Raw genomic sequence first — 27,669 nt, 5'->3', positions numbered from 1 at the left:
CACCAGGTAAGATTGCAGTCTGACTGACTTATCTGCGATTTTAAAAAAATTGTCTTCACGCCCCCAGTCTACAGATTGCAATTTAATGGTCAAACAATGTAGGTCATTCAAGACATCGATCGATGATCAATGATAATAATAAATGTGAATAAAACGGGTCAATGAATTGTGCCCTTATTGAGATTAATCGTTGGGGTGGACAAATAATATCTTATTATTTAACTGTCAATTATTTATTTATTGACAAAGTCTCCCCTCCTTATCGAGTTTAGGGACAAATGCGGTGATCGCTAACCTAGTTTAGACGAATGGCATTCCGAACCAGTATTATAGTCCGTAAAAAATGACTCCTCAGGCGCCATTTGAACTCTAAAGGTCAAGTGTCATGACACAAAAAGTTAAAATGGCGCGTGAGGAGTTAAATTTTACACGTTATAAATTAAATTATTTCACGATTCAAAAGCACTTGTAAAAGTTTACTTGAATTAAAATATGTTCTATTCCAGAAGACGCGAATTCGCCGCGAATCGTTTAGCGCGAATTCATACACGCGATCGCGAGGTACTGGGCCAAACACATCGCATTTCATTTGATATAGGTACCAAAGTATAATTTATTTTTCTCGTCGTATTTTTGTTTGTCATATGACAAGCAAATAAATTCAGTAAAGCTGATACATATGTTCACACACATATGAGTGCTAAACACTATGCCCTCCAGTAAAATCGGGTAAAAATGAAATCCTGGTCAAAACACCTCGAACATTGCTAGGTCTGGCAGTAAAATGTAAATGCACAAATCGATGGGTTCAGCTCTCAAGTCAAGGGCATTAACTAGTGCATAACTAACGTAACCGGCGCATTGTTGATAGGATTTAGACTAAAATAGAAGTCTTACTAGGCCAGCAACTTACCGCGTTAGAAAATATTTACCGGCTTATGAAAAACCACTGGCTATTACCTATTATGTGACTGCATAAGTAAGATTCGGCTAGTTAGATAAATAAAATTATCCATACTAATATTATATATGCAAAAGTGTGTCTGTCTGTCAGTCTGTCTGTCTGCTAGCTTTTCACGGCCCATCCGTTCAACCGGTTTTAATGAAATTTGGCACAGATAGCTTGCATCCCGGGGAAGGATATAGGCCCCTTTTATCCCGGAAAATCAAAGAGTTCCCACTGGATTTTAGAAAACCTATATCCACGCGGACTAAGTCGCGGGCATCATCTAGTTGTATTATAGTTTTTTACCATGAACTGCAGTCCTTGTAATGTTAGGACAGAAAAACTCAAAATGTGTGAGGAAAACGATTATCGAAAACCAGGAAATACGTATTAGGAAAACCTCACAGTAATTTTGCTCTTGTTTGAAATAATTTTAAACATTTACCATATTACTTTCCTCTCGTTGTCTTTATTTTCGATGTATATTTCTCGGTATCTTACAAAAGGAAAAAGGAAGGAACAAAAGGAAATGGTAGCTACTATTTATTTTCTTTATTTTATTTTCTTTAAAAAGAATATTAGCCATGTTAAATGACTAATATTCCCCTTTCCTCTCCAACTAAGCGTCAGGCTTGTGCTAGAAGTATGTGCGACAATAGTGCAATGGGCGGGGTTTGAACCGTCGATCTTTCGGTTTTCAGTCCACTCCTTTACCAGTTGAGCTATTGAGGCTCAAAATCGTTCCTCAAAATCTTCTCGATGAAGCAGTAATGTAGAACCAACCAATGTCAAATGAGCTCGGTGGCTATCATTCAGTGTAAGATACTGAGTTAGGGAATCACGCCGTACGCGGCAGAAAGTAATGTACATCGACTTTTAGCAGGAGATAGCGGATTTGTAGAGGGTTGTCTCTGTCGTTGAGACCGACAAAACGTCATATATGTATGAGAGACAGAGAGAACGCTCTACAAAGCCGAAATATCATTCTAAAGGCACAGGATGTACCTACCTTCATTATTTTCTGTCGCGTACTGTATGAACGCGTATCCGCTTTTGGGAGCTGCGCGTGTCGCCGCAGTCGCCACGCGTTGTATATCCAAGCCTTATTGATTGATAAACTTCAATTCAGTTACGTTATGAGGCAAACTAGTAGGCATATAAAGATAACTGCTTACAAATGGAACTTGTCATACGAGTTTTTACAACCTTTCTCGGTCTGGTTCATCCGAGCGAATCAAGGTCCCCGTGTGTCCTAGACTAAAAGAAATCTATACGTAACTGTAGTAAATGGGAGGTCGTCTTGCTTACTAATTGCGTGCACTCCCTAGAGGCAAACAGGCATTGCCTATCCTGTTTTTCATATTCCATACTCTAAGGGTTCCAAACGGAAGGGGAAAATTTTAAAATGGTCGCCATGCAAATTAAATTAAATTAAAAAGTACAATGTTATATCTCGTAGATACGATGATACGGAACCCTTCATGTGCGAGTCTGATTCGCACTTAATCGGGTATGTGTTTTTCTTAGAGAAAGCTATCCCAGCTGATCTTTAGCAAGCCAATCCGCACTTGGTAGACTATGGCCAAAACCCTACTCACTCTGAGAGGAGACCCGTGCTCTGTAGTGAGCCGGCGATGGGTTGATCATTATGATGATTTAAGGCCATTTTATTGGTTGAGGGCTGAATTAAAAAATGTCAACCATGAGTCACGTTTCTTTACGGAAATTAACTATCTGGTGATAAGCGAATGTGGAGGTTTTGAACTAATAAGGAATTTTATCGTTCTACTTTAAATATTTATTCATTGATTCTTAATTAATGTTACGCTGACGAAACCATTTAATAGACAAATATAAAAATCAATTGTATGGTACTTAAAATGGTGATTTCATGTTTACAAATAAAATGTGAACTGATTAGATAAATGGATTATAAGAAATCTAGGTGTGTATCAGCCACGCTAATCACCCACTTCGGAAACTAGTTTCTTGCAAGCTAATGTCTGGTTTTTCTATAGAAAGTCAGTATAAAAAGTGGTTTCATTCATTAAGTCCTACATCCTACGTAATCCATACTAATATTACAAAAAAAACGTCTATCTGTCTGCTAGCCGCCGCCGCCGCCACGCCGCCGAAATCTTGCTGGTTCTTTTCGGTAGGAACGGTATTCCGAACCAGTGGTAAATTAAACTAGTTGACGATTTAAAAAGCACTTTTAAAAGTTTACCTACTTGAATAATAAAAATCTATTCTATATATTCTAGCTTTTCACAGCCCAAGTGGGTACAGAGTTAGCTTACATCCCGGGGACGGACATAGGGTACCTACTTTTTATCCCGGAAAATCAAAGAGTTCCCACGGGATTCTTAAAGGACCATCCGTTTAACCGATTTATATGAGGTTTGGTACAGAGGTAGCTTGCTTCACAGAAATTTTATCCCGGAAGTTCCCACGGGATATTTGAAAATCTAAATCCACGCGGACGGAGGCGCAGGTATCAGTTAGTATACATATTATAAAACTTTTTGATTGATTTAGCTTTGTATTAATGAAATCTTTGTTATCACTTATCAATACCAAATCGTCGTGATAATTGCAATTTTTGAAATTGACCCTGCTGGTTATTTAAACCCAGGGCCGTCCACTTATAAGACCAGTGATAACTACTGTGTCAAAGGGAGGTCATCGAAAAACTGCTAACAAAAGCATTTACTTATTTATATGATAACTAGCTTATGCTCGCGACTTCATCCGCGTGGAATACACAAATTTCGAACCTCTATTTCAATCCCTTAGGGGTTGAAAAATCCTTTCTTAGCGGATGCCTACGTCATAATAGCTATCTGCATGCCAAATTTCAGCCCAACCCGTCTAGTAGTTTGAGCTGTGCGTTGATAGACCAGTCAGTCAGTAAGTTAGTCACCTTTTCCTTTTATATATTCAGATTGCCCTCCTAATCGAATTTCGGCAACGGTGGCCAAGCTCCACAGAGATTAGCCATCTGCGCGAGAGCTATAGTGCTCAAATGTATGCGCAAATACAGGTGTACTTTCTATTCCCTCACTCTCATTTTCCGATAGAACGGCAATCCGACACAATCAGAGCGATATTAGGCGCAGCAACCGATGATGATGATGATGATGATAGGGATATGTCAGTTTCTCTTTAAATATAAATAAATATAGTACTAGCTGACGACTTCGCCGCGTGGAATTAGGTTTTTTTAAAATCCCGGGGGAACTCTTTTATTTTCCGGGATAAAAAGCCTATGTCACTCTCCAGGTCTTTATATCTATACTTACCCATTACCCATGCAAAACATCACGTCGATCTGTTGCACCGTTGCAACGTGATTGAAGGACAAACCAACAAACAAACACACTTTCGCATGTATAATATGGGTACTGATAATAAATAGATATAAACTTGCAGGTTTGTCATCATCATCATCATGATCAACCCATCACCGGCTCACTACAGAGCACGGGGTCTCCTCTCAGAGTGAGAAGGGATTTGGCCATAGTCTACCACGCTGGCCATGTGCGGATTGGTAGACTTCACACACCTTTGAGAAAATTATGGAGAACTCTCAGGCAGGTTTCCTCACGATGTTTTCCTTCACCATTAAAGCAAGTGATATTTAATTAATTAAAACGCACATAACTCCGAAAAGTTAGAGGTGCGTGCCCGGGATCGAACCCCCGACCTCAGATTAGAAGGCGGACGTGCTAACCACTAGGCTATCACAGGTTTGTCAGCTGATGTTAAATTACCTAATTACTGATTTTATGAATATTTGAAAAGAGTTTTTTTTGGTGAGATTTTTTAGGAACATCGTGCAATTTTCAAATATACAAAGTTATAGGTTTTATTCAGCTAGTTCACATATAAATAGCACAAATAAAGGCAGTGATATGGAGCCTTATAATAACTTCTATGCAATCAGTTTAAAGGAATGCAAATAGAAATAACTGCAGGCAACCATATCATAGCAAAGCCTTGCTGTAACACAATGCCTAGCCACAGTGTATGTTACATATTGAGGAGTCATTCGATATAGGGGTCTAACCACAATTCATATCAATATTTGTAAGGATTTGTTTAAATACCTAGTTACTTCAATGATCTACTAAATTTAATGGAGAATATCATCACAATTGAGTACTTACCACTACCCATATTATTAATGCGAAAGTGTGTTTGTTTGTTGGTTCATTGGTTTGTCCTTCAATCACGAAGCAACGGATCGACGTGATTTTTTTGCATGTTCCCTCGAGATTTTTAAAAACCAAAATCCACGCGTACGAAGTCGCGGGCATCAGCTAGTGGTCAATATGTCACATAAGCACAGGAATTGAATTGGTTACGTAGGCATATTCACTGGCAAGACATAACAAATAATGAGTATTACGTATAATGAGTAAATAATTAAATTATTAAAATCAGGGTGTTCCCCAAAGATAATACTCCTCTCAATCTGCTCAATTTCAGTGATAGCTTCCCAACTTCCTGTGACAGCTTTATCATGATCCTGTATATTATTACGGGGTTCCCTTACAATGATGACATAATTAAATGTGATTTACAAAACTAGTTTTTTTAGGGTTCCGTACCTCAAAAGGAAAAACGGAACCCTTGTAGGATCACTTTGTTGTCTGTCTGTCTGTTTGTCTGTCCGTCTGTCTGACAAGAAACCTACAGGGTACTTCCCGTTGACCTAGAAACATGAAATTTGGCAGGTAGGTAGATCTTATAGCTGACATTTGGGGAAAAATCTGAAAAACCGTGAATTTAGCGTTAGATCACACAAAAAAAATTAAATTGTGGTCATGAACTAATAATTAGTATTTTCAATTTTCTAAGTAAGATAACTATATCAAGTGCGGTATCATATGAAAGGTCTTCACCTGTGCATTCTAAAACAGATTTTCATTTATTTTATGTATCATAGTTTTTGAATTATCCTGCAAAATGACAAAAAAATACGACTGTAGTACGGAATCCTCATTGTGCAAGCCTGACTCGCACTTGGCCGGTTTTTTTGACATTTCAGATTGTCTCTGTCACTCATACCCATATGACGTTTTGTCGGTCTCAACAACTGAGACAGTGCTCTACAAATCTGCTATCTCCTTCTAAAGATCGATGTTCATCACTTTTGGCCGCATACTATATATTGTTAGAAGATAATATCAATCAAGGTAATGATGTACTGACAGACATGATTGTAAAGAATAGCTTATCCTTAAGCAAAATAAGATCATTAATATGTATGACAAAGTAGATGAGACTAGAATCATTAAACAGTTAGGAGTACAAACAGCCAATTATGACCTAGAGAACCAATTAAGCATGAGACATGAATATTGAACTAATTAATTAACTTTATGTTTGAAGAGACGCATCATGTACAACCTCAAGCTCCAAGATACGGATAAGTGTAGGCTCTGTCAAGAGGACGCCGAAACGCCCCTATAAATTATCCGTCAATGTCAGGCGCTAATGCATAAATGTAGTCTTCACCTAGGGAAACACATATTGCACCCAGAAGGAGGTGAAAATCATTTCGGCCGAGAAATTGGTGCTTTTCCTGCCGGCAATCAGTATTGGACAAGAACTGCAAAATGGGACGATCACAATAGATCGGCAACGGTCAATGTGATTCAGGGTCTGGATAGCCCTGCATAGCCGCCAAAACACCATAAAGAAGAATTTTATAATCACCTACATAAAGGTGTTTAAATAATGTTCCAACAGATTGGCAGACCTAACATATCTTTAAGAACATTATGCAGAGCTCTCAGGTATGCAGATTTCCTCACAAATCACAATATTTACCTTACTTAATTGATTAAAATGCACATATATCCAAAAAGTTAGAGGTGTATGTGTACCCAACCCCTGGAATAGGAGGCCAATGTCTTAACCACTAAACCCTTACCATGTTTTATTGTTAAAGGTTATCTAAGTTGTTTTAAAGGGTCTGTACTTACTTATGTCAGTGATTGGTGGCTTTGTACTGTATCCTTTCAGGTGTCCTGAGTCAGAATCATCCAGTACTTCAGGCACTTCTGGCAGCCCAGCCACCACAAAATACTCTGCTACACGCCTCTCATCCATTATTATGTACTTTCTAGATTTTCATTAAAAACCTATAATACAAATGTTAGATAAAATCAGTTGTTGCTTTAAAAGTCTATTATGTTATTATTAGTTTATTAATTTCGGTCCTTAACCTTTTACACGACTCAAGAGACACTAGTAATTAAAAAAAAGTTTTTAGCATCCAATCACTAGGTATTCACTGCCCTTTATGTAACACCATGTTATCGTCACGAATAAAATTTACGAACAAAATAAACAAGCGCAATCCTATTTAAAACAATATTATAACCAAAAGTGAACTCACAAGTACAAGGGAAACTTGGAACAGATAACGAATTATTTCGCCAAGAAATTACGCATGATCACTGTATTGTTTAACACTTAGATAAATAATAGCCATGTTGTTAATGTAATATAAAGCAAAAAGACATATTTAATGTACAAACATTTTGTACATAATTCTACAAAGATACAAGATTTTTACTTTATTTGCTGCACCATACGTAGTATCCCTATTAATCTGTGGCTGCACCACAGCACAGTGCACACCACTGACGTATCCAGTATCCACAGCCCCGCCATCCAGTCCATATGTTATTGGTCTGTGGTACAGTCCACAAATCCACTAAATCATAAATCCGTAGATAGAGCACAGATATGTCCAGATATGCAACTAGCGTGGCCCCCTCAGTCCCTCTCGCTCAAGCAAAGGTACTTACTTGTGAAATGTTATTCTGTCTATTTTACGTTCGCTTCGGCTATTGTAGCCTAGTATACGGCAACGCACCATTGCACAATAACTTCAAAAACAAAAAACAATAAAACGAATCCATTATTTATTTACAATACTTGAGTCAACATAACCTCACTTCATGTTGTTTGCCAAATACTCACGTACAAATACATTTTGGCAAACAAAAACAAAGTGGCCACGGTGATAAGGACAAAACATAATCATTTTGTCACGTTTTAATAAGAGCTTAAATGCATTTAGCTATCTCGCTCTAACAGTAAGTGTCACAATAGGGCTACTTCTAAAAGTCCTTATTCTGAGTAATCTAAGCTTGAATCTAACATCAAAAATCAAAATTCATTCTTTTTTTTAATTTCTTCACGTCTCTGGATGCAAGGTCTTTAAATCTAATTCATTCTTTCATTCATGCGAACAAACCTGCCGAATTTCATGATTTTAGGTCAACGGGAAGTACCCTATAGGTACTTGACAGACGTCAGACAGACAAATAACAAATTGATCCTATAAAGGTTCCTTTTTAGGGTTCCGTAGTAAACAAGGAGCCCTTATAGTTTCGACATGTCCGTCTGTCTGTCTGTCCGTCCGTCCGTCCTCGGTTAATCTCAGAGACTATTAGTGCTAGAAATCTGTAATTTGGCATGGGTATATATACATACAAATACTGTGGGTCTGGGAACATCATTTTTTGATTAGGTACTAGATCCGTTTGTAAAATATGTTTTAGTGTTAATTTTTATTAGATTCAAGTGTCCCCCGCCCCCCGTCCCCCCCCCTCTATCAGCCTAATGGTAGTATATAGGAACGTGAAAAAATTCACAGCAGTAGTATATATTATAATCAATTTTAAAGGAAATCTATCATGGCTAAGTAGGGTTCACAGGTTAAGGAGTTACATCTGTTTTTCGAAGATTGTGACTACAGAATAGAGGTGACCAATTTATTTATTAACCTGTTAATTTAACACATATTAAAGTTTGTTGATTAACTGCGATACTAAAACTTAACAATTTTAAATAAAAAAATATTATTAAAATAAAAAAATACAAATTATTATAGTTAGGACCTATACCTACGTTCTAAGTAGCTGCAGTAGGTACTTAAGTAGGTAGCGCGAAGATTCCAGGAAATTAAATTTCGAAGGGGGCGCGCGGTGCAAAACGCGAGCGCGACGACATTATACCTACCGATTGCGACCGATTACGTCATGCGCTAAAAATACCGATGCATTGAATATGGTTAAAAATAGCAAGTCAACTAATGTTAAATAGCCACCACATCGATATGATGATAAATTTAGCATATCAAATGATTTTGTTGTTCCCATCGAATACCTACGAAGTGTTAATAAATAAGTTAAATCATTTTGTTATTTTTGTTGATGCTTTGATTTGATACATAAATAATACAATAGTCGAAATTTTTGTTATTTCTGTTTATTACCGATACTGTTCGATTAACGATAGTGCGCGTTCATAGACTTTTTGCTAGTTTATTTTTTCGGGTAATTTAATGGTGTAGTTTATTTTGCTCACTTCGTTGTCTGTCCGTCCGTCTGTCTGTCTGTGCGTCCGTCCGTCCGTCTGTCTGTGCGTCCGTCCGTCCGTCTGTCTGTGCGTCCATCCGTCCGTCTGTCTGTGCGTCCGTCCGTCCGTCTGTCTGTGCGTCCGTCTGTCTGTCTGTCTGTCAAGAAACCTACAGGGTACTTCCCATGGACCTTGAATCATGAATTTATCAGGTAGGTAGGTACCTACCTAGGTTTTATAGCACACGCAAGGGGGAAAATTTGAAAACCGTAATTTCTGGTCACGTCATCATCATCATCATCATCATCATCAACCGATAGACGTCCACTGCTGGACATAAGTCTCTTGGAGTGACTTCCACTCCACACGTCACGGTCTTGCGGCGCCTGAATCCAGCGGCTCCCTGCGACTCGTTTGGTTACATCACCAAAAATAAATTGAAATGAGTTCATGAAAGTAGTGTTTTCAATTTTCAAAGTAAGATGAAATCAAGTGGGGTAGGTATCGTGTTTTTTTTTTTTTTTTTAGTCAGTGTTATATTTTTAACGTGTTTATTTATCAATAAATTTTAATAACAATTATTGATATTATATTATGTAAGTTTAACAGTATTTGACACCACTACTACAGAACCCTACACTGCGTGTGGCCCGCCACGCACTTGGCCGGCTTTTTTCCTTTTGAGGTATGGAACCTTAAAAGTGTTTGTGCCAGCTGTAGGTTGAGGTGACAATCGGGGTGGGTGACAAACTGATGCCCCGCACAGCCCCCACGCTAACCCAGTGAGGGATAGCGCGGGTGTGCGGGGCGTTCCCCGCCTCATACCTCAACTGCCATGTCAACGTCTCACGTATGGTCTTGGATAGGTATTAGCAATTATGCACTTGTAAGTTCCAGTACATTTTCCAACTTATGGGTGTGATTCAAATGGTAAAAATTGTATCCCAAATCATCAAAGGTAGTGATTTTATTTTCAATAAAATATACTATAATCATTAGGTAGGTACATAATGTATTTTCCTCCTTCGCTTGGCTAGCCTCTACCACCTATCTAGTGATCACATTTTGTACGAATTTTGTACTGGCAAGTAGATGGATAAGGTTGAGTTGTAAATAAATAAAAACGTGAGTATTAGTTTACCACTTTATTTAAACATCAATTACAATTTCCTTTTGTGCCTTTGATGATGGTGCTAAATTATTATCATGGAAATCAAGTGGATCATAACTTGTACTAACTTGAGCACCTGAGAATAGCATGGCCATTGCACCCTCTAACTCACTTACTCTCTTGCAAACTTCAATTTCAGCTTTAATAATTTTCTGCAATGCAGTGTATAGCCACAAATTGTATTTCGAGAATGTACTAATATTATTTTCAAATACATCAACAAAAACATTTGCTGCATCAATCACTATTCTTGTAAATCTTGTCTCACCAAGATTCCTTTTGAAGAACTTTAGCAATGCGCTAATATCCTTCTCTGGCAAATCTCTAATAGCAATATGTAAAATTTTTCTCCTGAGTAATTCCTGAATTAATGCAGCAGTTAAATTAGGATGTTTAGTGGCTACGTATGGTTTTAGAACAATAGACAAGGCTTTTGTGAATTCAAAACTTCTTAAGAATCTATCACATTCTTGTTCTGGGGCTCCTTTTATTTCCTTTTGTTTTGGTTTCACATCATCTACAGTGGTTGTCTGTGTATATCCTGGGGCAAATTTGAATTGTCGTTTTCTTTCATCTATCAATTTTGAAGGTTGTTCTCTTTTCCTTATTGAGATGACTCCATCTATCATCCCAACTGCTAACACATCATCATTCTCTGATATAGCCATACTCAATACAGCATTGGGAAAATCTATATTATTCACTACTTTGAAAGTTGCCAAATCATATATTTTAACATGTCTGTCCAATGATGCGGACATAAGTCTACTATTATTACTGGCAAGTCTTAATGTAGTAACAGTTTTATGATGTTGGGAAATGTTTGCCAGTAATTTTCCTCCATTAAATATGTCCCACACTTTAATTTCTGTGCCACCAGCGCTAATGAAAATACCTCCAGATGGCAGGAATAATGTGGATTCTACTGGACTACCATGGTTGACAGTTAGTACAGTTTCGTTGGATCTACAATCGTACAACTTTACTGTGTGGTCGTAACTACCAGATAGAATAATGTCTGGAGATATAGGACTTGGAGCACCAGCCCTTATGTAATCTGTGTGTTCAGAGAATGAAGCAATCTTTTCTTCTGTAGCAATATCCCATAAACAAACTGACTTATCATCAGAAAAACTGAGTACTTTAACTTGGTCTTTAGTGAAAAATGTCCTGTGTACCTGAAACATGCATAAGAATTTTAGCTGTCTTAGTTATTTGTTAAGACATGAGCCTTTTTGACTATTGTCTAGGATTTTGGTTGATAGCATGACCTCAAGTCAAGCTGTTTCTCAAGTTTTAGTAGACTGATTTAGATCAAAGTTAAAGCAGATTCAAGATTAAGAACAAGATTAGTAGTATGCACACAAACAGTAAAACAGACAAACTATTGCAGTATTATATTAATCCTAATCTATTTTATTATAATATTATAAATGCAAAAGTGTCTGCCAGTCTACTAGGTATTCATAGCCCATACATTTCACTCATTTTGACGAAATTTGGTTCAAAGACAGCATAAGATTGGATGTTTGTCACTCCTTCACATCACAATGACAGGATTTGGATGAAATCTGGAATGGAGATAGCTTAGCTTATACCTTTATTTTTTATCCCAGAATATCAAAAAGTTCCCCCACACACTATAGATTTTAAAAAAACCTATATCCAGGCAGGCAAAGTTGTGGGCATCATCTAATAATTTATAATAGAAGGGTTGAAACTTACAGGGCCAGTGTGTCCTGTAAAAACTCGAAGGACATTTTTAGACTGGACATCAAATATTTTTACAGATGCTTCTTCACTGCCTGCAACTAAAAGCCTTCCGTCATTTCTAAATACACCACCATAGGCTGCTTCCACAAATTTTGCTATATTCTTAGCGACAACTTTTGTTATTGGATCATAAATCTGAAAGTAAAAAAAAAAGCTCTAATATAGAATTTGACATGCAAGTTGCATCCAGCAATAGGAACGAGGCGAAGAGCAACTACAGAGTTTCTTGCAGGCTCTTCTCAGTAAGAAAGGGACTTCAAACCAGTTGTAGATGCATTTGACTTAACGATTCACATTGACAAACCAAATGTGTAACATTCGAAGTTCAATAAGTAAACAGTTTTGTTTGTGATTGGTTGGTGCCTCAAAATTGTTAGCGCCCAGTGAGATTTATGACTCTAATCATTTGCATGGGATTACATAACATTCTTTCCGCGGATAGCGCATAATTACTACAAAGATAATAAAGTTTACATAGAAATACACTGAACTAACCTGTATTCTGACCGAGCAAGTGGCAGCAAAATAATATGGTTCTATAGGACTAAAATCCAAGTAGTCAATTGCACCAAATTCTTTCACTAGAACCGGTAACTGAAATTATAAGAATATAAATTAAGTATCATAATAATTAAGTAACATTTAATAAGCGTAGTTTTAAAAAGCATTACCCCTAATTTTTTCCAGTAAACAACATCCCGTGTTGCGACAGAACCAGGCTTTTTAAAAACCGCTTTGCTTGTTTTTTTGAATGGATAAGATACTATGTGTGCCATTTTGTCTTACAATATATTTTAATCGTTAAAATTAAAAACTATTTATGAAAACATTTGAAAATCCTCGAAAAGCCGAAACCACATTGTTTTTAAAAATGACAGTGACCAATGACAGTTGACGTTGTGGCTAATTCCGTTGTACAATGGGGCCGAATCTCTGGTACACAATCTTTAAACTAAACTAAATTAACAGGTCTAAATTTAGTGCTATCCTTTTCCGCAAGCAACATTATGAAAGGGATAGCAATAGATTTAGACGTGCCTTTTTAGTTTAGTTTAGAGATTGTGTACAACAGAATTAGCCACACTATCTCTTAACTAAACTAAAATGGCACGTCTAAATCTATTGCTATCCCTTTTATAATGTTGCTTGTGGAAAAGGATAGCACTAGATTTAGACCTGTTAATTTAGTTTAGTTTAGAAGAGAATCGGCCCCATTGAGAGAATAGAGCACAGAGTACTTTGTAATATAGAATAGAGTTTTTAAACCAATAGTTTTAAACGTAGCCCATCGGTAGCCGGTAGGTAGGTACCTATTTATTTCGTGATTTATTGTTATGTTCCCACTACACAATTATCCAGTAGAATTTTAAACCAGTACCTAGCATATAGCAATGTGCGTTAGTCTTTTCTTTCTGAACCATTGTCTTTGGATGGAGGGATGAGACTTGAGAGGGATGATGATAAAATGTCAAACTCTGTGTCAAAGTCAAAATCACAGTCAAAATTATCCAGGGCCGTAAAATAAATTAAAAAAAAAAAAAAGAAAACACAGTCAAAATCACCGTCAAAATCAAAATGACATAATTTATAACCTCAGAGTGTTTTGTAGTTATTTGTTATTGGAAAATTGTTTAAATTTTTAAACTAAGTTACTAAGAAATTAAATTGCAATGTTTAAACTACTAAATCGCCACGGACGCCGGAGTGGCATAGTTAATTTATTTTGTGATAAGAAGTTTGAGGTTAGGAAAGCTAAGGTTTATTATTTCTATTCTTCAGCTGGATCAGTGCGATACGCTTCCACCGGTATTGATGCGGGAAAAATTGCTCCTTTAGTGGATAATATTCCGGAACCTCCTCCCGTACCTGATCCTGCTGCAATCGGTGAGATTACTGAAGCTGTTCAGTCCTTAGCTGCTAACGGAGAACCTACATTCGCAAGCCTTGGCCTTGGAGGATGGACTCCTGTCGGTATGGTACAGAACTGTCTCGAGTACCTACACGTATCCCTCGACGTACCCTGGTGGGGTGCAATCTTAATAGGTACTATTGTAGTCAGAGTCATTATGTTCCCATTAGTTATTATGTCACAGAGAAACAGCGCAGTTATGAATAATAATTTGCCAGAAATTCAGTTGCTACAAATGAAAATGACTCAAGCCCGTCAGACAGGTAATCAGCTAGAAGCTGCTCGTTATGCACAAGAAATGATGCTTTTCATGAAAGAAAAAGGCTTAAATCCTTTGAAGAATGTTCTGGTTCCTTTAGCTCAGGCTCCATTATTTATTTCCTTCTTCATGGGTTTAAGAGGCATGGCTAATTGTCCCGTGGAAAGCATGATGCATGGTGGACTTTGGTGGTTCATGGACCTGACTGTACCTGATCAATACTTTATATTGCCAATTATTACAAGTGCTACTATGTGGGCAACTATTGAACTAGGAGTTGACGGTGCTCGTTTAGACGCACAGAACATGCAGGTAATGAGATATGTTCTGAGAGCAATACCAGTTATCATGTTACCTTTCACAATAAACTTCCCGGGGGCTATCTTAGTTTATTGGGTTTCAACAAATTTTATATCTCTCGGACAAGTAGCGTTTCTTAAAATACCTGCAGTTAGGGAATACTTTAGAATACCAGCACTGATTTCACATAAGGCAGAGAATTTACCAATTAAGAAAAAAGGATTTGTAGAAGGAGCAAAGGAGTCATGGACTAATATGAAGATTTCAAGAGATCTAGCAGACAGACAGAGGGTAGATGAATTGATTTTCACGAGAGCAGGACAAGGAGCCTTACAGAAAACCTACAAATATGATCCAACGAAAGTAGCAAAAATACAAGCAAAACCTAAGTAGGTGGTTTTAGTTATAGATTTAGTCAGTAGATTATATTATTGTATTAAATGTGTTGTAAATAATTATCTTCATTGATTTATTATTTAGCAATAGTATCCCTTTTATCTCAAGCCATGATGCCCGCGACTTCGTGTGCGCGTTGCGTGGATTTAGGTTTCTAAAAATCCTGTGGGAACTCTTTAATTTTCCGGGATAAAAAGTAGCCTATATCCTCCAGGATGCAAGCTATCTCTATACCAAATTTCGTAAAAATCAGTTAGTAGGATGGGCCGTGAAAGGCTAGCAGACAGACAGACGGACACACTTTCGCATTTATAATATTAGTATGGATGGAAAGTTTGGATTAGATGATGCCTCACAATTTTGACTGTTTGGATATAGGTTTTTGTAAATCCTATGGAAACTTTTTATTCAGATACCTACTAGTTAGCCCTTGACTGCAATCTCACTTGGTGGTAAGTGATGATGATAATATGTCAAGCATCTTTAATTTCTAACATGGACATTTCAGGAAGAGTAACTAGACTTATATAATTTATATAAGGTATAATTATACTAACCACTTAAAACCCCTATCAAATTATTGATGGTTGCTAATAATTTGCATTGCATGGTGTGCTTATAACATTAATTTTAAGACTGGTAAATATACAAGTAAGTAGGTACCTGATAAATACCAGATGGATAGATTGTTCCTAAAACCTAAATCAGATTTTTTTACTTACCTACCTTGGTATGGTCTATTATTATTAGTATTATTTGATCGATGAATATCATAAATGTATGTCTATCTGTCTGCTAGCTTTTCACGGCACATCCGTTTACTGATTTTGTCGAAATATACCAACAGAGATAGCTTGTATCCGGAGACTATGGACTAAGAGCCTGTAAGGGCCAGACATTCGTTATTTTATAAAGGCTGAAAGTTTCTCTACACAGACGATCAGCGACTATGAAATTTGGATCATCGTGATCCAAATTTCATAGTCGCTGATCGTTCCTACTGTGTTGGGAATAATGCACAGAAAAACTTCCACCTTTTATAAAATAACGAAAGTTTGACCCTCACAGGCTCTTTCTTTCTACTTTTTAAAACCCGAATTTTTTTTCCCGGAAATTCAAAGAATATCAAATTTTAAAAATCTAAATCCACGCGGATGAAGTTGCGGGAATCGTCTTGGTTACAATTTAACTCGATTAATATTACTTGCTTTTTTAACAGATGCTATGTAAGTAATAATATTAATTTAGTACCCACGCAATTCGACTCTTGGGAAGAATTTTCCCAAATAAATTGCTTTGAGCGTTGGAAATAATAAAACGGGCTTCACAAGTTTTTTTTTTCAGAACAAAGCAAATACTAATTTACGCAGAACATAAAGAGGGCGCGAAAAACAATTCACTTAATATTGAAATACAAATGGGGAAGCTCCAAAAATAATACGTATTGTGTTACCTATGGGCCACGGCTTTGTTGCATACAGCGATCAGCGTCGATTCGATTAGATTACAAGTTTTAAGTTCATTGCTCACTTTTATTAGATAGCTGCAGGGTTGGAACAGTTTACTAAAACAAAAATCATTTTTGTTTAAAAAACACAAACATACCTACCTAGTTTTAAAAAACCAGTCAAGTACGAGTTGGACTCGCACACGAAGGGTACCGTACCGGCGTACCATCGTACAGGAAAATAATAATTTTTTGTGATGTAGGTACCTACAGTCCGTAACAGGTCGAGATGGCAATCGGGGTATAAGGCGGGGGGACACCCCGCACGCTCTCGCCTACACTTTGTACTTACATAAGATTAAAATTTCTTTCAGTTTCGTAAAAAGTTTGTGAAGCTGTCGCTGAAGCGACAATTTCCTGGCCCTGCAGTTGCTAGGAGTCGGAGCGGCCTTGAAGGTTTTCGATGAGAATAATAATAAACAGGGCAAACCATTGCTGTTCCAACAAAGCGAATATCTCAGAAGCTGAATACTTAGGGCGCAATTACGTCATGTTCTTGGGGGTGTGCGGCGAGGTTGTCGGAGTTTTTAAACAGTTTTCTTTAATTATTTGGTGTGTTTGTACGTAATTTTTCTTTACCTTTTGCATTTTGAGGTACCTACGGAACTCTAAAAATTACCTTAATCAGCGCAGATGACACGCGACCAATAACTAGGAGTTAAGCCATAAAATAATAATGAATTCGTGGTAAACTAGTGTACCTATATCATCAGTTTGAAATACCAATTATGAGAGGAGCAAACACGGAGCAAAACACTAAAGTATGTATCTGAACTGCAACACAACGGTTCTAACACAAATCAAAGAAAACCGAACTAATTATGTATTCTCGTCACATAAAAAGATCACTTTCCTTTCATGAAACACACCACAAGCACCAGGCACCTGTTCGCATCGGCTTGTATATGGACCTCTCGAACTTGTGAAAGGCATCGGGGAACAATGGTTGAGTTCTTGCATTCATCTTCTTTTTACACTTTCGACCTATCGCATAACTACCTAACTAGCTAGGTACTTTTTTACGCTTGTTCATGATAAACGAAAAATATTTTTCAAATTCAAATATAAATTTAAAATATCCAACTTGTGGCTCTCTAGCACCGGTTGGAAAGCAGCTTCTATTATTATATTCTGTGCTTCTAGTGAGAAGAGCTGACTATTTAACTTTTATTTAATAAGAGACATTTCCATTATGCCTTCTGGGAAGTTGATATCGGATAGGTATAGATAAATAATAATAAAAAAACTGTTAGTTATTCAGCCAGAATTATGTAAGAACCTACATTAAAAAAATAGAAAAGAGAGTCTACCTAGCATCCCCTCAAAGGTTTTCAAAGAACCGAGAGAAAGCAGGATCTTGCTTTCATTTCGGAAGTCACTACAAAATTAGATCGGAAGTAGCAAACAAACTCATTTAGCAACTGAAATACAGTAGAGTCGCGGTAATCCCGCCCTCGAATGTACCGTACCTCTACATCGGATCTCTTTTAATCCGGTATGCGATCTCCTATCTAGGGCGGGCGGAGGAGCGCGGAGGACGTGAACGTGATACCATTCGGCAGTCTCTAATGTGGTCAATTTCATTCGGAGATTTGCTTGGCTTTCTTTTTATTCGCTTCAGGGATATGCTTGACCATCCAACTCTCAACCGCACTTTCTAGCTACCTGTACCTACTGCTTAAATTAGTACTTATGTCATGTGTTTTGGTTTGACCAAATAAGTTACCAGCAGCAGATTTATACCTATAGTTATAAAAGAAAAGTATCTAGGTATATTGTATTGTACCATACCACGATAAATTTGGTGGTTTTATCTGCCGATATTTCGACTCAGTTGCATGAGTCGTGGTCACGGGACTGCAGGTGACTGCAGTGCTGCGAGAAGTGAAGTTTGATCTGTCATGGGCAGTGTCGTGGTATGTACCCGTTTTCTACAATACATGACGTTAAAGCACAAAATAAGCTTAAAATCTAGATAGCTACCTGTCTACTGTTGTTTTGGTAGGCCTGGAAGTCCGGTAACTGGAAAATAAATCGTTTTCATTCATGATTCTTAAAAATAGGTGTTCCTACTTGAAAACATATTAAGTTCCGATTTTCTAAGTTATCTATTCTCCTTATTAGGATGATAATTAATCTTGTGTTCTTTTTCAACGCAGTTTTTTTCGTAGTTCGTTGTTTTTTTTTTCTAAAATCTACTAAGTATGTTTTTCTTTTTTACTTTCCTGTTTAAACTTGAAGAACTACAAGAAGCTGGGTTAGTGAGGCACCTTTAGACGTCAGTTATATTTATTTGTAGACGTTGAAAACAGGAAAATGAATTATATTTTAAAACTGGGACGGCAGGCGAGCGAAATTGAAGTCCCTCCTGAATATTGGAAGCGTAACACTTGAATGATCATTTCAAAATGAAAAATTCCGAACGTTTCCAACGTTGGAAACGTTTTAATATCAGCCAACGCAATTGCATCGTTTACCTATTACTTACCTACTTGATTCTTATTTAGGAAAATTCGTATTTAAGAATAACTACCTATCTACTCAGAAATAGATTGATAGATAGGTAGGTATAATGCGTCCAAGCTAAGAGAAAAGCAATGAATTTTCGCCATGTTTCTTAGCTAAAATTAATATATTTTGATTCAATATATATTTTTAATATTTAACTAAGTATATTAATTTCAATTATGTTAAATAATGTAGAAAAACCATAGAAGTCATTGAGAAAAACATTTTCAATACAATAACTTATGACAATCTAGGCCGTACGATAACTTGGCAATCGCAAAGCACTGTTAGATAAATTAATGTGATCCGTAATGTAATACATAAACTTAGATACGTACCTACTAAGTGTGGTTGGTGTACCTATTTTTATTTTAAAATGTAGATAAACGTCCAAAACTTTTCTTTACAAGAAAAACATAGTTTGTATGAGTCAGTTTTCAAGATTCATCCAGCATTTCTGTAACGTAATCAATCTTCTTCAAATTGCATGATAGTTAGAAGTCGCTCAAAGTGCTATTAGGTACCGCAGACAGCAATTTTGTGTAGCAACTCCCTTGAAGATAATTTATTTCGACAAACGGCTGCTTTCAGACAAATGGAGTCATTTACGTGTCTTTCACAGTCGTCGACGAGTTATTCTGTTTAACGCTGAATGGATCCAATCATCTACGAACTTGAGCACTATTTTGAAATTTCAGCTACCTGCTCTAAATTTAATTTTCTCTTGTTAAATGAGGTGAATTGAGCTGGCGTTTTATATTGAAATCACCTGAACTTTTTATGTAAGTTAGTATATAATTGATCAAAAATTTGATATTATTAGTATATAAACATGAAAAGTGTGAAGTGATGATAGTCTAGTTGTCAAGACCACGCCGCCGCGCCCGGCTGAAGTTATATATGCATGTATGTCTTAAATTTTAACTGTGAAGGAAAACATCGTAAGAAAACCGGCATGACCGAGAGTTCTCCATAATGTTCTCAAGGTGTGTGAAGTCTGCACAATCCGCACTTGGACCGAATGGTGGACTATGGCCAAACAATTCTCATTCTAAGAGGACACTCGTGTTCAGTAGTAAGCCGGCAATGGGTTGATGGTAATAATATAATCCACAGAGACGAAGTCACGGGCAAAAGATAGTGTATCTAATAATATAAAGTGGTGACAAGAAAAATTGTCTTGACAGAATATGCAACTTTCTAGTCTAACATGAAAGAGGAAGATTTCTTTGTTAAAATATTTCTAAAGAAACTGGTTACCATAAAATTAGATAGACCCTCTATAATATGTAACCAATAACCGATATTCGATAGCTTGTAAAACATATTAGCGCAGTAAACTGTCCGTGTAACAGTGCGGCGCATCGTCCATTATTATCGAGGCAGACCGTAAATACAGGAACGACGAAATCACATTGAGTGTGCCTCAGCGAGCCTGTAGTCCACGCGGCCAAAGTCGCGAGCATAAGCTAGTAAGTACAACATAAATATTATTTTCTAACATAAATATCTATTAATCCTTAGTTCACTTGTTATCGACGAGTTGAAAGGTTGAGAATTCCCTTCTCGCATAAATGCGTACGTAATGCTGCGTTCTATTCTCGTGCAAACTAAAAGTTCCAACACAATCCTATTAACTTTGTATGACAATATGTCCAAATTATCCCACTACACAACTTTAGTCGTAAAATAGCATACAATGCTTGTAAAGATAGTAATAATACACGTACAGTACCCCTGTTACAGCGCCCGTGGGAGTTAAAAATGAGACACTTTGTTAAATTCACCTAAAACTAGAATCATTTTCATGAATCATTGAGATTTTACTCTGTTACAACAAAATAAACAATGTAGGTATCAAAATTTTCGTAGATTCTGGCTTACGAAAGAAGAGACTAGAAAAGCGCGGCAAATTAAAAAGATATCAACATGGCAGGTATGACAGACCTGGAATAACCTAATTTGTTAGAATTCCTTAGTTTATTTCTGTTCTATAAAAATATTCCAGGTCTTTCATACTAATTTTGGGGCTGCAATACTAATATTTTTTAATTTGCCGTGCTTTTCCAGTCTCTTCATTCGTTAGCCAGACTCAAATAACAAAACCTTGCGTGCAATGGTAAAACTTAATGTGAAGGTAAAGTTGTGGCTACAATAAATAATTGTTTTTTATTTTTATAAGTACCTACTACTTACACATATAAACAGTTTAATTTTTACAGGCATATCTACCTAACTGGTATATATAGGCTTACCTATCTAGGGTACTTTTTAAGCAAAGTTGTAATTGGAACAAAAAAAAAATAAAGATTTATCTCTATGCTTTGCATAAAGGCAGGTTTGACGTGAAATCCTTTCCTTCCTTGTCACTTTCCCTATTTTTTTTTTGTCTAATAAAAAAAACCGACCAAGTGCGGGTTGGACTCGCACACGCGATTAGACAATCGCGTGTGCGAGTCCAACCTTAGGCATGAGTTTCATTTCAGCGTTTCGAAATATGAATACTTCTCAACTACGCTACCTAATAAGTTTAAATTCAGAAATTATTAAAGTTTCGCCTAGTAGGTACCTCATATTATATCTTTTGTTTTCTCTATTTGTAAGCATCAAATATTAGGTAAGCACCTTACCTGTCAGTACTTAACTGTGAGCTCCGTTACAGTTCGCAAGTAGTGCAGCTCAAATGTTAGTTCAAGCGCGAAGCTCGTTGAATACCTATTTTACTATATTATTTAAGAGAAGATATTGTTGGAACATAAAATACCTAGGTTATGAAATGAAATCTAGAATAAATTACCTCAAATAAATATCTACACAAAACAATAATAATTATTACCTACTGTAAAACGTAAGTATTTATTTCGTGATCTATCAAATGTCTTAGAATTGTAGTAAAATATTATCTTGACTTTTTAAATCACATTTACTGAAAAAATGTTCGCCAATATAATTAAGTATAGTAGGTACCTAATGAAATATTGATACTCCATAGTATTAAGTGCCGTTATAGCCTAGTGGCTAAGATGTCCGCCTCCCATTCGGAAGGTTGGGGGTTCGATCCTGACCTCTCACTTTTCGGAGTTATTATATAATAACGGTAAAGGAAAACATCGTGAGGAAACTTACATGCCTGAGAGTTCTTCTTAATATTCTCAAAGGCATGAAGTTAAGTAAGCCAGTGATGGGTTGATCATGATGATTTTTAACTAACATCGTACTCTTAAGCGGAGTCGAGGTAGGTATGCGAAACTATCTGGAACCCTTCGTTGTTCTATCCTAAGAAATGCCCAACCTTATGTACAACAAGTTTTTTTATGTTTAGATTAAGAAGCTGTTACGAGTTTACGACCCTCAGGAATACGACATGTCAATTAGAATCAGAATCAATATTTACTCAAAGTAAGTAGGCAGGTAGGTAGGTAGGTAGGTAGGTAGGTAGGTAAGTAAGTAGGTAGGTAGGTAGGTATCTTTGGAACTACTGAACTGATTTTAAAAATTCTTTTACCAGTAGACAGCTACATTATTCCTGAGTGATGCAAAATTATGTAGGTTAGGTAGTTAAGCAATAAAATTTAAACAATAGTATGTAAGATTTCTTTATTGATATTGTTAGTCCATAAGGAGAGTAGATCATAAGCCGGCTCTCAATAAACATCTTCCACCGTTGCCGCATTTAATTATTACCATACGGCCACAACATATCTCAATAGGCGATACGGGATGTTTAAAAACCTAAATCTACGCGGGCGAAGCCGCGGGGATCAGCTAGTAGTATATACACTTTTGAACGTTAAATCATTAAAAATAGAAAACACAAAGAAAAAATAAATTAATTTTACAATTTTAAGGTAACTTGCTAAAATAATAAAAAATATTTATAAAATACCAATAAAATTTGTTATAAATATTGATAAGTAAAGTAACATTACTTTATTGTAATAGAGGAGCTGTCCAAGCGCCCTTATCCGATACATACTTAATCGTCATAAAGCGAGTTAATTAGTCCGCTGCACTTACAGTGCGACAAGGCTTTCTAGGCACTTGAATGACATTGACAGGGGGTCGCTGTTGGCTCCAACAAAGGCTTAGAATATTCAAACAAGAATAAAGGGGACACTTGACGGGAACGTTAGTTCCAATTTTCGCCACGCGCCGAGATAGCCTTGTCGCACTGTATGCAGTATGCTAGTATTTATGCTAGTACAGACATAGTATTTACTTGACAAGAGCTTGTGTTTCACAGATGATTGGACAATTCAGTAGTGCAAGTCAGACGAGGAGCGCAAACGACTCCATTTGTCTAAAGCTGTCGTTTGTCGAAATAAATTATCTTCAAGGGAGTTGTTACTCCAAAGTGCTGGCTGTGGTAGATAATGATACTTCAAGCGACTTGTACTTAACTATCATACAATTGAGTGAAGGTAATACTGTAGGTATTATAGAGGAATAGGGGGAAGGGAAGGGAAGGGGGAGTAAACTCCTCAATAGTTAAGGAGCAGACTGAAATCCAAAATGTCGGCGGTTCAAAGCCCATCGGTTGCACTAATAAGCAAGCAAGCTTTACGCTTCGTTTACGTTCGTAAATAGTAAAAACCTAAGCACATAATTTATCTAATCATTGCATTTAAAAAAATTCATAGGAATAGTGAATTCCAACTAGGTATTACATAATATTCTAATGACGACGAGTGCAAGTGCTCGCTCCCGATATTCCGGAAGGACTTCAATTTCGTTCATCTGCCGTCCTAGTTTTAATACGTAATTCAATTTCCTGTTCTGAGCGTCTCTGCGATATAAATAAGAAATACGCTATGACTGCTATTCCAGGGTACGTAATGGTCTATTCAGAAATATTTAATGCTGATTACAATTTTAAGACGCGCACACGGCAAAGGTGCAAGAGTCGCATTTTTCTGTTAGCATACCTACTAAAAATACGAGAATCATTGTTGAAATCTAAGATAAGTTATTAAATCATCATGATCAACCCATCACCGGCTCACTACAGAGCACGGGTCTCCTCTCAGAGTGAGAAGGATTTTGACCATACTCTACCACGCTGGCCATGTGCGGATTGGTAGACTTCACACACCTTTGAGAACATTATGGAGAACTCTCAGACATGCAGGTTTCCTCACGATGTTTTCCTTCACCGTTAAAGCGAGTGATATTTAATTAATTAAAACGCACATAACTCCGAAAAGTTAGAGGTGCGTGCCCGGGATCGAACCCCCGACCTCCGATTAGAAGGCGGACGTTCTAACCACTAGGCTATCAAAGCACAACTTATTAAATAAAAAATATTAATTAACCCGGCATGCGTAGCGAAGTTTCTTTGTATGAACGGCTTTATTATCATTATTGAACCTATTACTATTGAAAGTCAATGACACTACTTCAGAAACCTTCTCGCAAGTCCCAATAATAACTGTACAAAGTTTCACCGGAGTCAATGAGCTCTATGTACAACGTATTAAGACGGGTAATTCCGAGCAAAAAACTTTGCGGTGCAAAAAAACTTATAACTTAATACTTAACTACTTAACATATAACGTACTTAACATAACTTAAACATATAACTCGATTTTTGGTCGGAATGATTTATCTAGTGCGTAGTACTCTGATTGTTGACTGCAATCGGACGAATAGTATAGGAACGCTCAAGGGACAAGCAGACAAATAAAGATACAGATTATAACAATAGGCTTGCTGTTATTGTTCAAGATACATAAATCATAATATGTATCTACAGTATTTAGGATACAGCCTTTCGTAAGCTCCTTAGCCTCGTATTTCAACTACGAAGAGGCATGTGACAAGCGACAAGCCGTTGAAAGTATTACTTCTAGTGGAAATTCGTGGAGTTATTTTGTTATTTGTTGTACTGCGACTATGACTTTATTTAGTTCTCAAGCTTCTTGTCATCAAAATAACTTTCAAACAAACAGAACACGTATATAAGGTAAGTTCGTCATGCTTACAAAAAAGTCACCGTAAACCAAAAACAAGTTTATTAAAACGAAGTCATTTTTGTGTGAATTTTATTGTTTGTTCAACACTGCACCAACTAGAGTTTGGTAGGCTTTAATAGCAAGGTAATATTGGTCTCATTATTACGGAACCCAAAAAGGACGTAGCTCCTACCTACGCCGTAGCCTCTGCCTACGTCGTAACTTCGGTCGCTTTGTCTGTTTTATACGCTAACTAGCTTATGCTCGCGACTTCGTCCGCGTGGACTACGCAAAATTCAAACCCCTATTTCACCCCCTTAGGGGTTGAATTTTCAAAAATCCTTTCTTAGCGGATGCCTACGTCATAATAGCTATCTGCATGCCAAATTTCAACCCGATCCGTCTAGTAGTTTGAGCTTTGCGTTGATAGATCAGTCAGTCAGTCAGCCACCTTTTCCTTTTATATATTTAGATTAGTAATTACAATCTTCGCTATGTTCAGGCCTACATTGTAGAATCTTCGCTCGAAAATAATGCCCGGTTGCAAAGGAGAAGGTTAAAATATTGTTACCATTATAAGTTACACTTGCCCACTTAAGCTGTTTGTTTGAAATAGCTCTTCTATATCTAACTAACCTATTAAATTCGTTCGATGGTTGCAGGTAAGTAGGTATAAACACAGTAGTATTTTTCTGCTAACAAAGAAGTTATACCAGTGCCGTAAGCTAAGAAAACTCGTCAAATAATGTTAATATTCTAAAGTAGAAGAGGCAACAACGGATCCGTTATCTGCGAAGATGAATCACAGTCGTTTATAACACTTGAGATGGCAAATGCAAATTTATTACGCCATATGATAATTTAACTTCTCCGGTCTCTCGCATACCGTGTCAGTTTATCACATTCACAAACATCTATTTAAAATGATCACGATAAGATTTCATGCTTTTCATTTTTACTGATCTACGCGTAATTTTAGTTATTACTTACTACCTGATGCCTACGACTTCCTCCACGTGGATTTAGGGTTTCAAAAATCTCGTGTTCTTTGATTTTCCGGGATAAGAAGTCAGTTAAATAGTAGCTTTTGCCACTTTCCAGATCTTCAGCTATATCCATCCGAAAAATTACTCGTCGATCGTTCCGTTGCTCCGTTGCAGCGTGACTGAAAAAAGAAGCCGAAAAAATAAATAAAAAGCAATAACAAAAAACACGCTTTTGTGTTGTAGTTGTAACCAGTGATTTATTTCACTGGCCCAAAGAAAGATTTTTGGCCTCTGATACTAGAAGCCGCCACTCATGCTGGTCCTGCGCCAGTTGGCTCTGCCGAGTTCTTACAGGAATCTATTTATATTATATACTGAATGATGCCCGCGACTTCGTCAACATGGATTTAAGTCTTCAAAAATCTCGTTGGAGCTCTTTTCAGGGATATATCTGTTCCCCAGATGTAAGCGTACTTCGTACTAAATTTCGTCAAAATCGATCAAATGGTTGGGTCGTGAAAAGCTAGCAGATAGACAAACAGACAGATGCACTTTGCACTCAGATGTTCAGGATATGAATGATAAACCATTTATGTGTAGGAAATTCAGATATAAAGTTAAAACCATAAAATAACTTTACTTGTTTTAGTGGTCTCGCTTGTTTTTATTTCCCGGTGAAAACCACGATGTTTTCATGAATAGTTTTTGTAGTAACTTTAAATCGGTCATAAAATGTTAGTAAAACTTCCGTGAGTAAAACAAACTTATTATGATCACATTATTGACGCGTCCTATAAAACATAACTTCGGTATCGATGGACGGACGTAAAAATAATTTAGCCCATATAAAAAGGACTGTTTCAAAAAGTGTGAAATAACACCAGGAGTTTCCGACTAAACTTTCACCTCATTTATTCTTTCTCCTTGATACTGGGTCATACAAATAACTTGAGAATAAAATAAACGAGTAAAAGATAAGTACGTCGCAGCCAACGGGCTTTTTCCGTGTCGTAAAGATTTATAAGGAAAATCTGCAGAAGGAAAGAATATTACTCTTTTGTACGACGTATTTTTGCTAGGTGTCAGAAGGTGATAGTTCCAAGAAAATGCTGCTCGCAGTGTTTATTCAACTAAATACACTCTGACGGCGGACCTGACTTACTACTGACTAGGTACCTTAGAATTTTCGGAATTAAAACCATTGGCCATATGGCCAAAACCCTTGTCACTCTGAGAGGAGACCCGTGCTCTGCAGTGAGCCGGCGATGGGTTGATCATGATGATGATGAATAGTATGGACAGGCGCGTCAAGTTTTAAACCTCGTCTAGTTGTCGCCAAGCGATGGAGGTCCACTGTTCGACCGGTCCACAATCTATGGTCTTGTGCCGCTAGTATGCAATGGCTCTCCGTGACTTGTTTAAAGTAATCTGTCCATCTAGTAGGGGGATTATATCAACACACCGCCGCTGCAAACAGGGTCACCATGTCAGTAGGTACCTACCTACCGTGGGACCAGCTGTTGTGCACAGTATGTATATTATAATATCTTCCATCATCATCATGATCAACCCATCGTCAGC

General features: G+C 37.0%; 3 protein-coding genes across 3 annotated transcripts in view; 1 reads left to right on the top strand and 2 right to left on the bottom strand.

Moving 5' to 3' along the window:
* The window catches only part of Crag (DENN domain-containing protein Crag), a 46,743-nt gene extending 39,219 nt beyond the window's left edge, over positions 1 to 7,524 (bottom strand). The window contains exons 1-2 of the mRNA XM_034977608.2: positions 7,356 to 7,524; positions 6,940 to 7,098 (exon numbers count right to left, since the gene is read on the bottom strand). Coding sequence (XP_034833499.1) covers positions 6,940 to 7,066 — 127 coding nt within the window. The 5' untranslated portion in view covers positions 7,067 to 7,098; positions 7,356 to 7,524. The remainder of the gene's footprint in view (positions 1 to 6,939; positions 7,099 to 7,355) is intronic.
* Positions 7,525 to 10,458: 2,934 nt separating this feature from the next.
* Positions 10,459 to 13,163, bottom strand: LOC117990156 (U3 small nucleolar RNA-associated protein 15 homolog). The gene is made up of 4 exons (XM_034977610.2): positions 12,944 to 13,163; positions 12,768 to 12,866; positions 12,225 to 12,407; positions 10,459 to 11,677 (listed from the first exon to the last, which is right to left on the bottom strand). The coding sequence occupies exons 1-4, from the start codon at positions 13,046 to 13,048 to the stop codon at positions 10,478 to 10,480; spliced, it is 1,587 nt and encodes a 528-aa protein (XP_034833501.1). The 5' UTR covers positions 13,049 to 13,163; the 3' UTR covers positions 10,459 to 10,477.
* A 653-nt stretch (positions 13,164 to 13,816) lies between these two features.
* On the top strand, positions 13,817 to 15,198 carry OXA1L (OXA1L mitochondrial inner membrane protein). The gene has a single exon (XM_034977611.2). It carries the CDS (start codon positions 13,943 to 13,945, stop codon positions 15,131 to 15,133), a length of 1,191 nt encoding a protein of 396 aa, XP_034833502.1. The 5' UTR covers positions 13,817 to 13,942; the 3' UTR covers positions 15,134 to 15,198.
* The last annotated feature ends 12,471 nt before the right edge of the window (positions 15,199 to 27,669 follow it).

The sequence above is a fragment of the Maniola hyperantus genome, chromosome 17 (assembly GCF_902806685.2).
Source record: "Maniola hyperantus chromosome 17, iAphHyp1.2, whole genome shotgun sequence".
NCBI lineage: Eukaryota > Metazoa > Arthropoda > Insecta > Lepidoptera > Nymphalidae > Maniola > Maniola hyperantus.
The sequence above is the reverse complement of the archived record's forward strand: the minus strand, read 5'-3'. Positions and strand labels throughout refer to the sequence as shown.

Bases quoted from the DNA above. Each gene is read 5' to 3' on its own strand.
- LOC117990156 (XM_034977610.2), bottom strand. From the start codon at position 13,048: ATGGCACACATAGTATCTTATCCATTCAAAAAAACAAGCAAAGCGGTT. The intron at 12,867-12,943 runs GTAATGCTTTTT...TTATAATTTCAG, and splicing joins TTTACTGGAAAAAATTAGGG to TTACCGGTTCTAGTGAAAGA. The intron at 12,408-12,767 runs GTTAGTTCAGTG...TTTTACTTTCAG, and splicing joins CTTGCTCGGTCAGAATACAG to ATTTATGATCCAATAACAAA.
- OXA1L (XM_034977611.2), top strand. From the start codon at position 13,943: ATGTTTAAACTACTAAATCGCCACGGACGCCGGAGTGGCATAGTTAAT.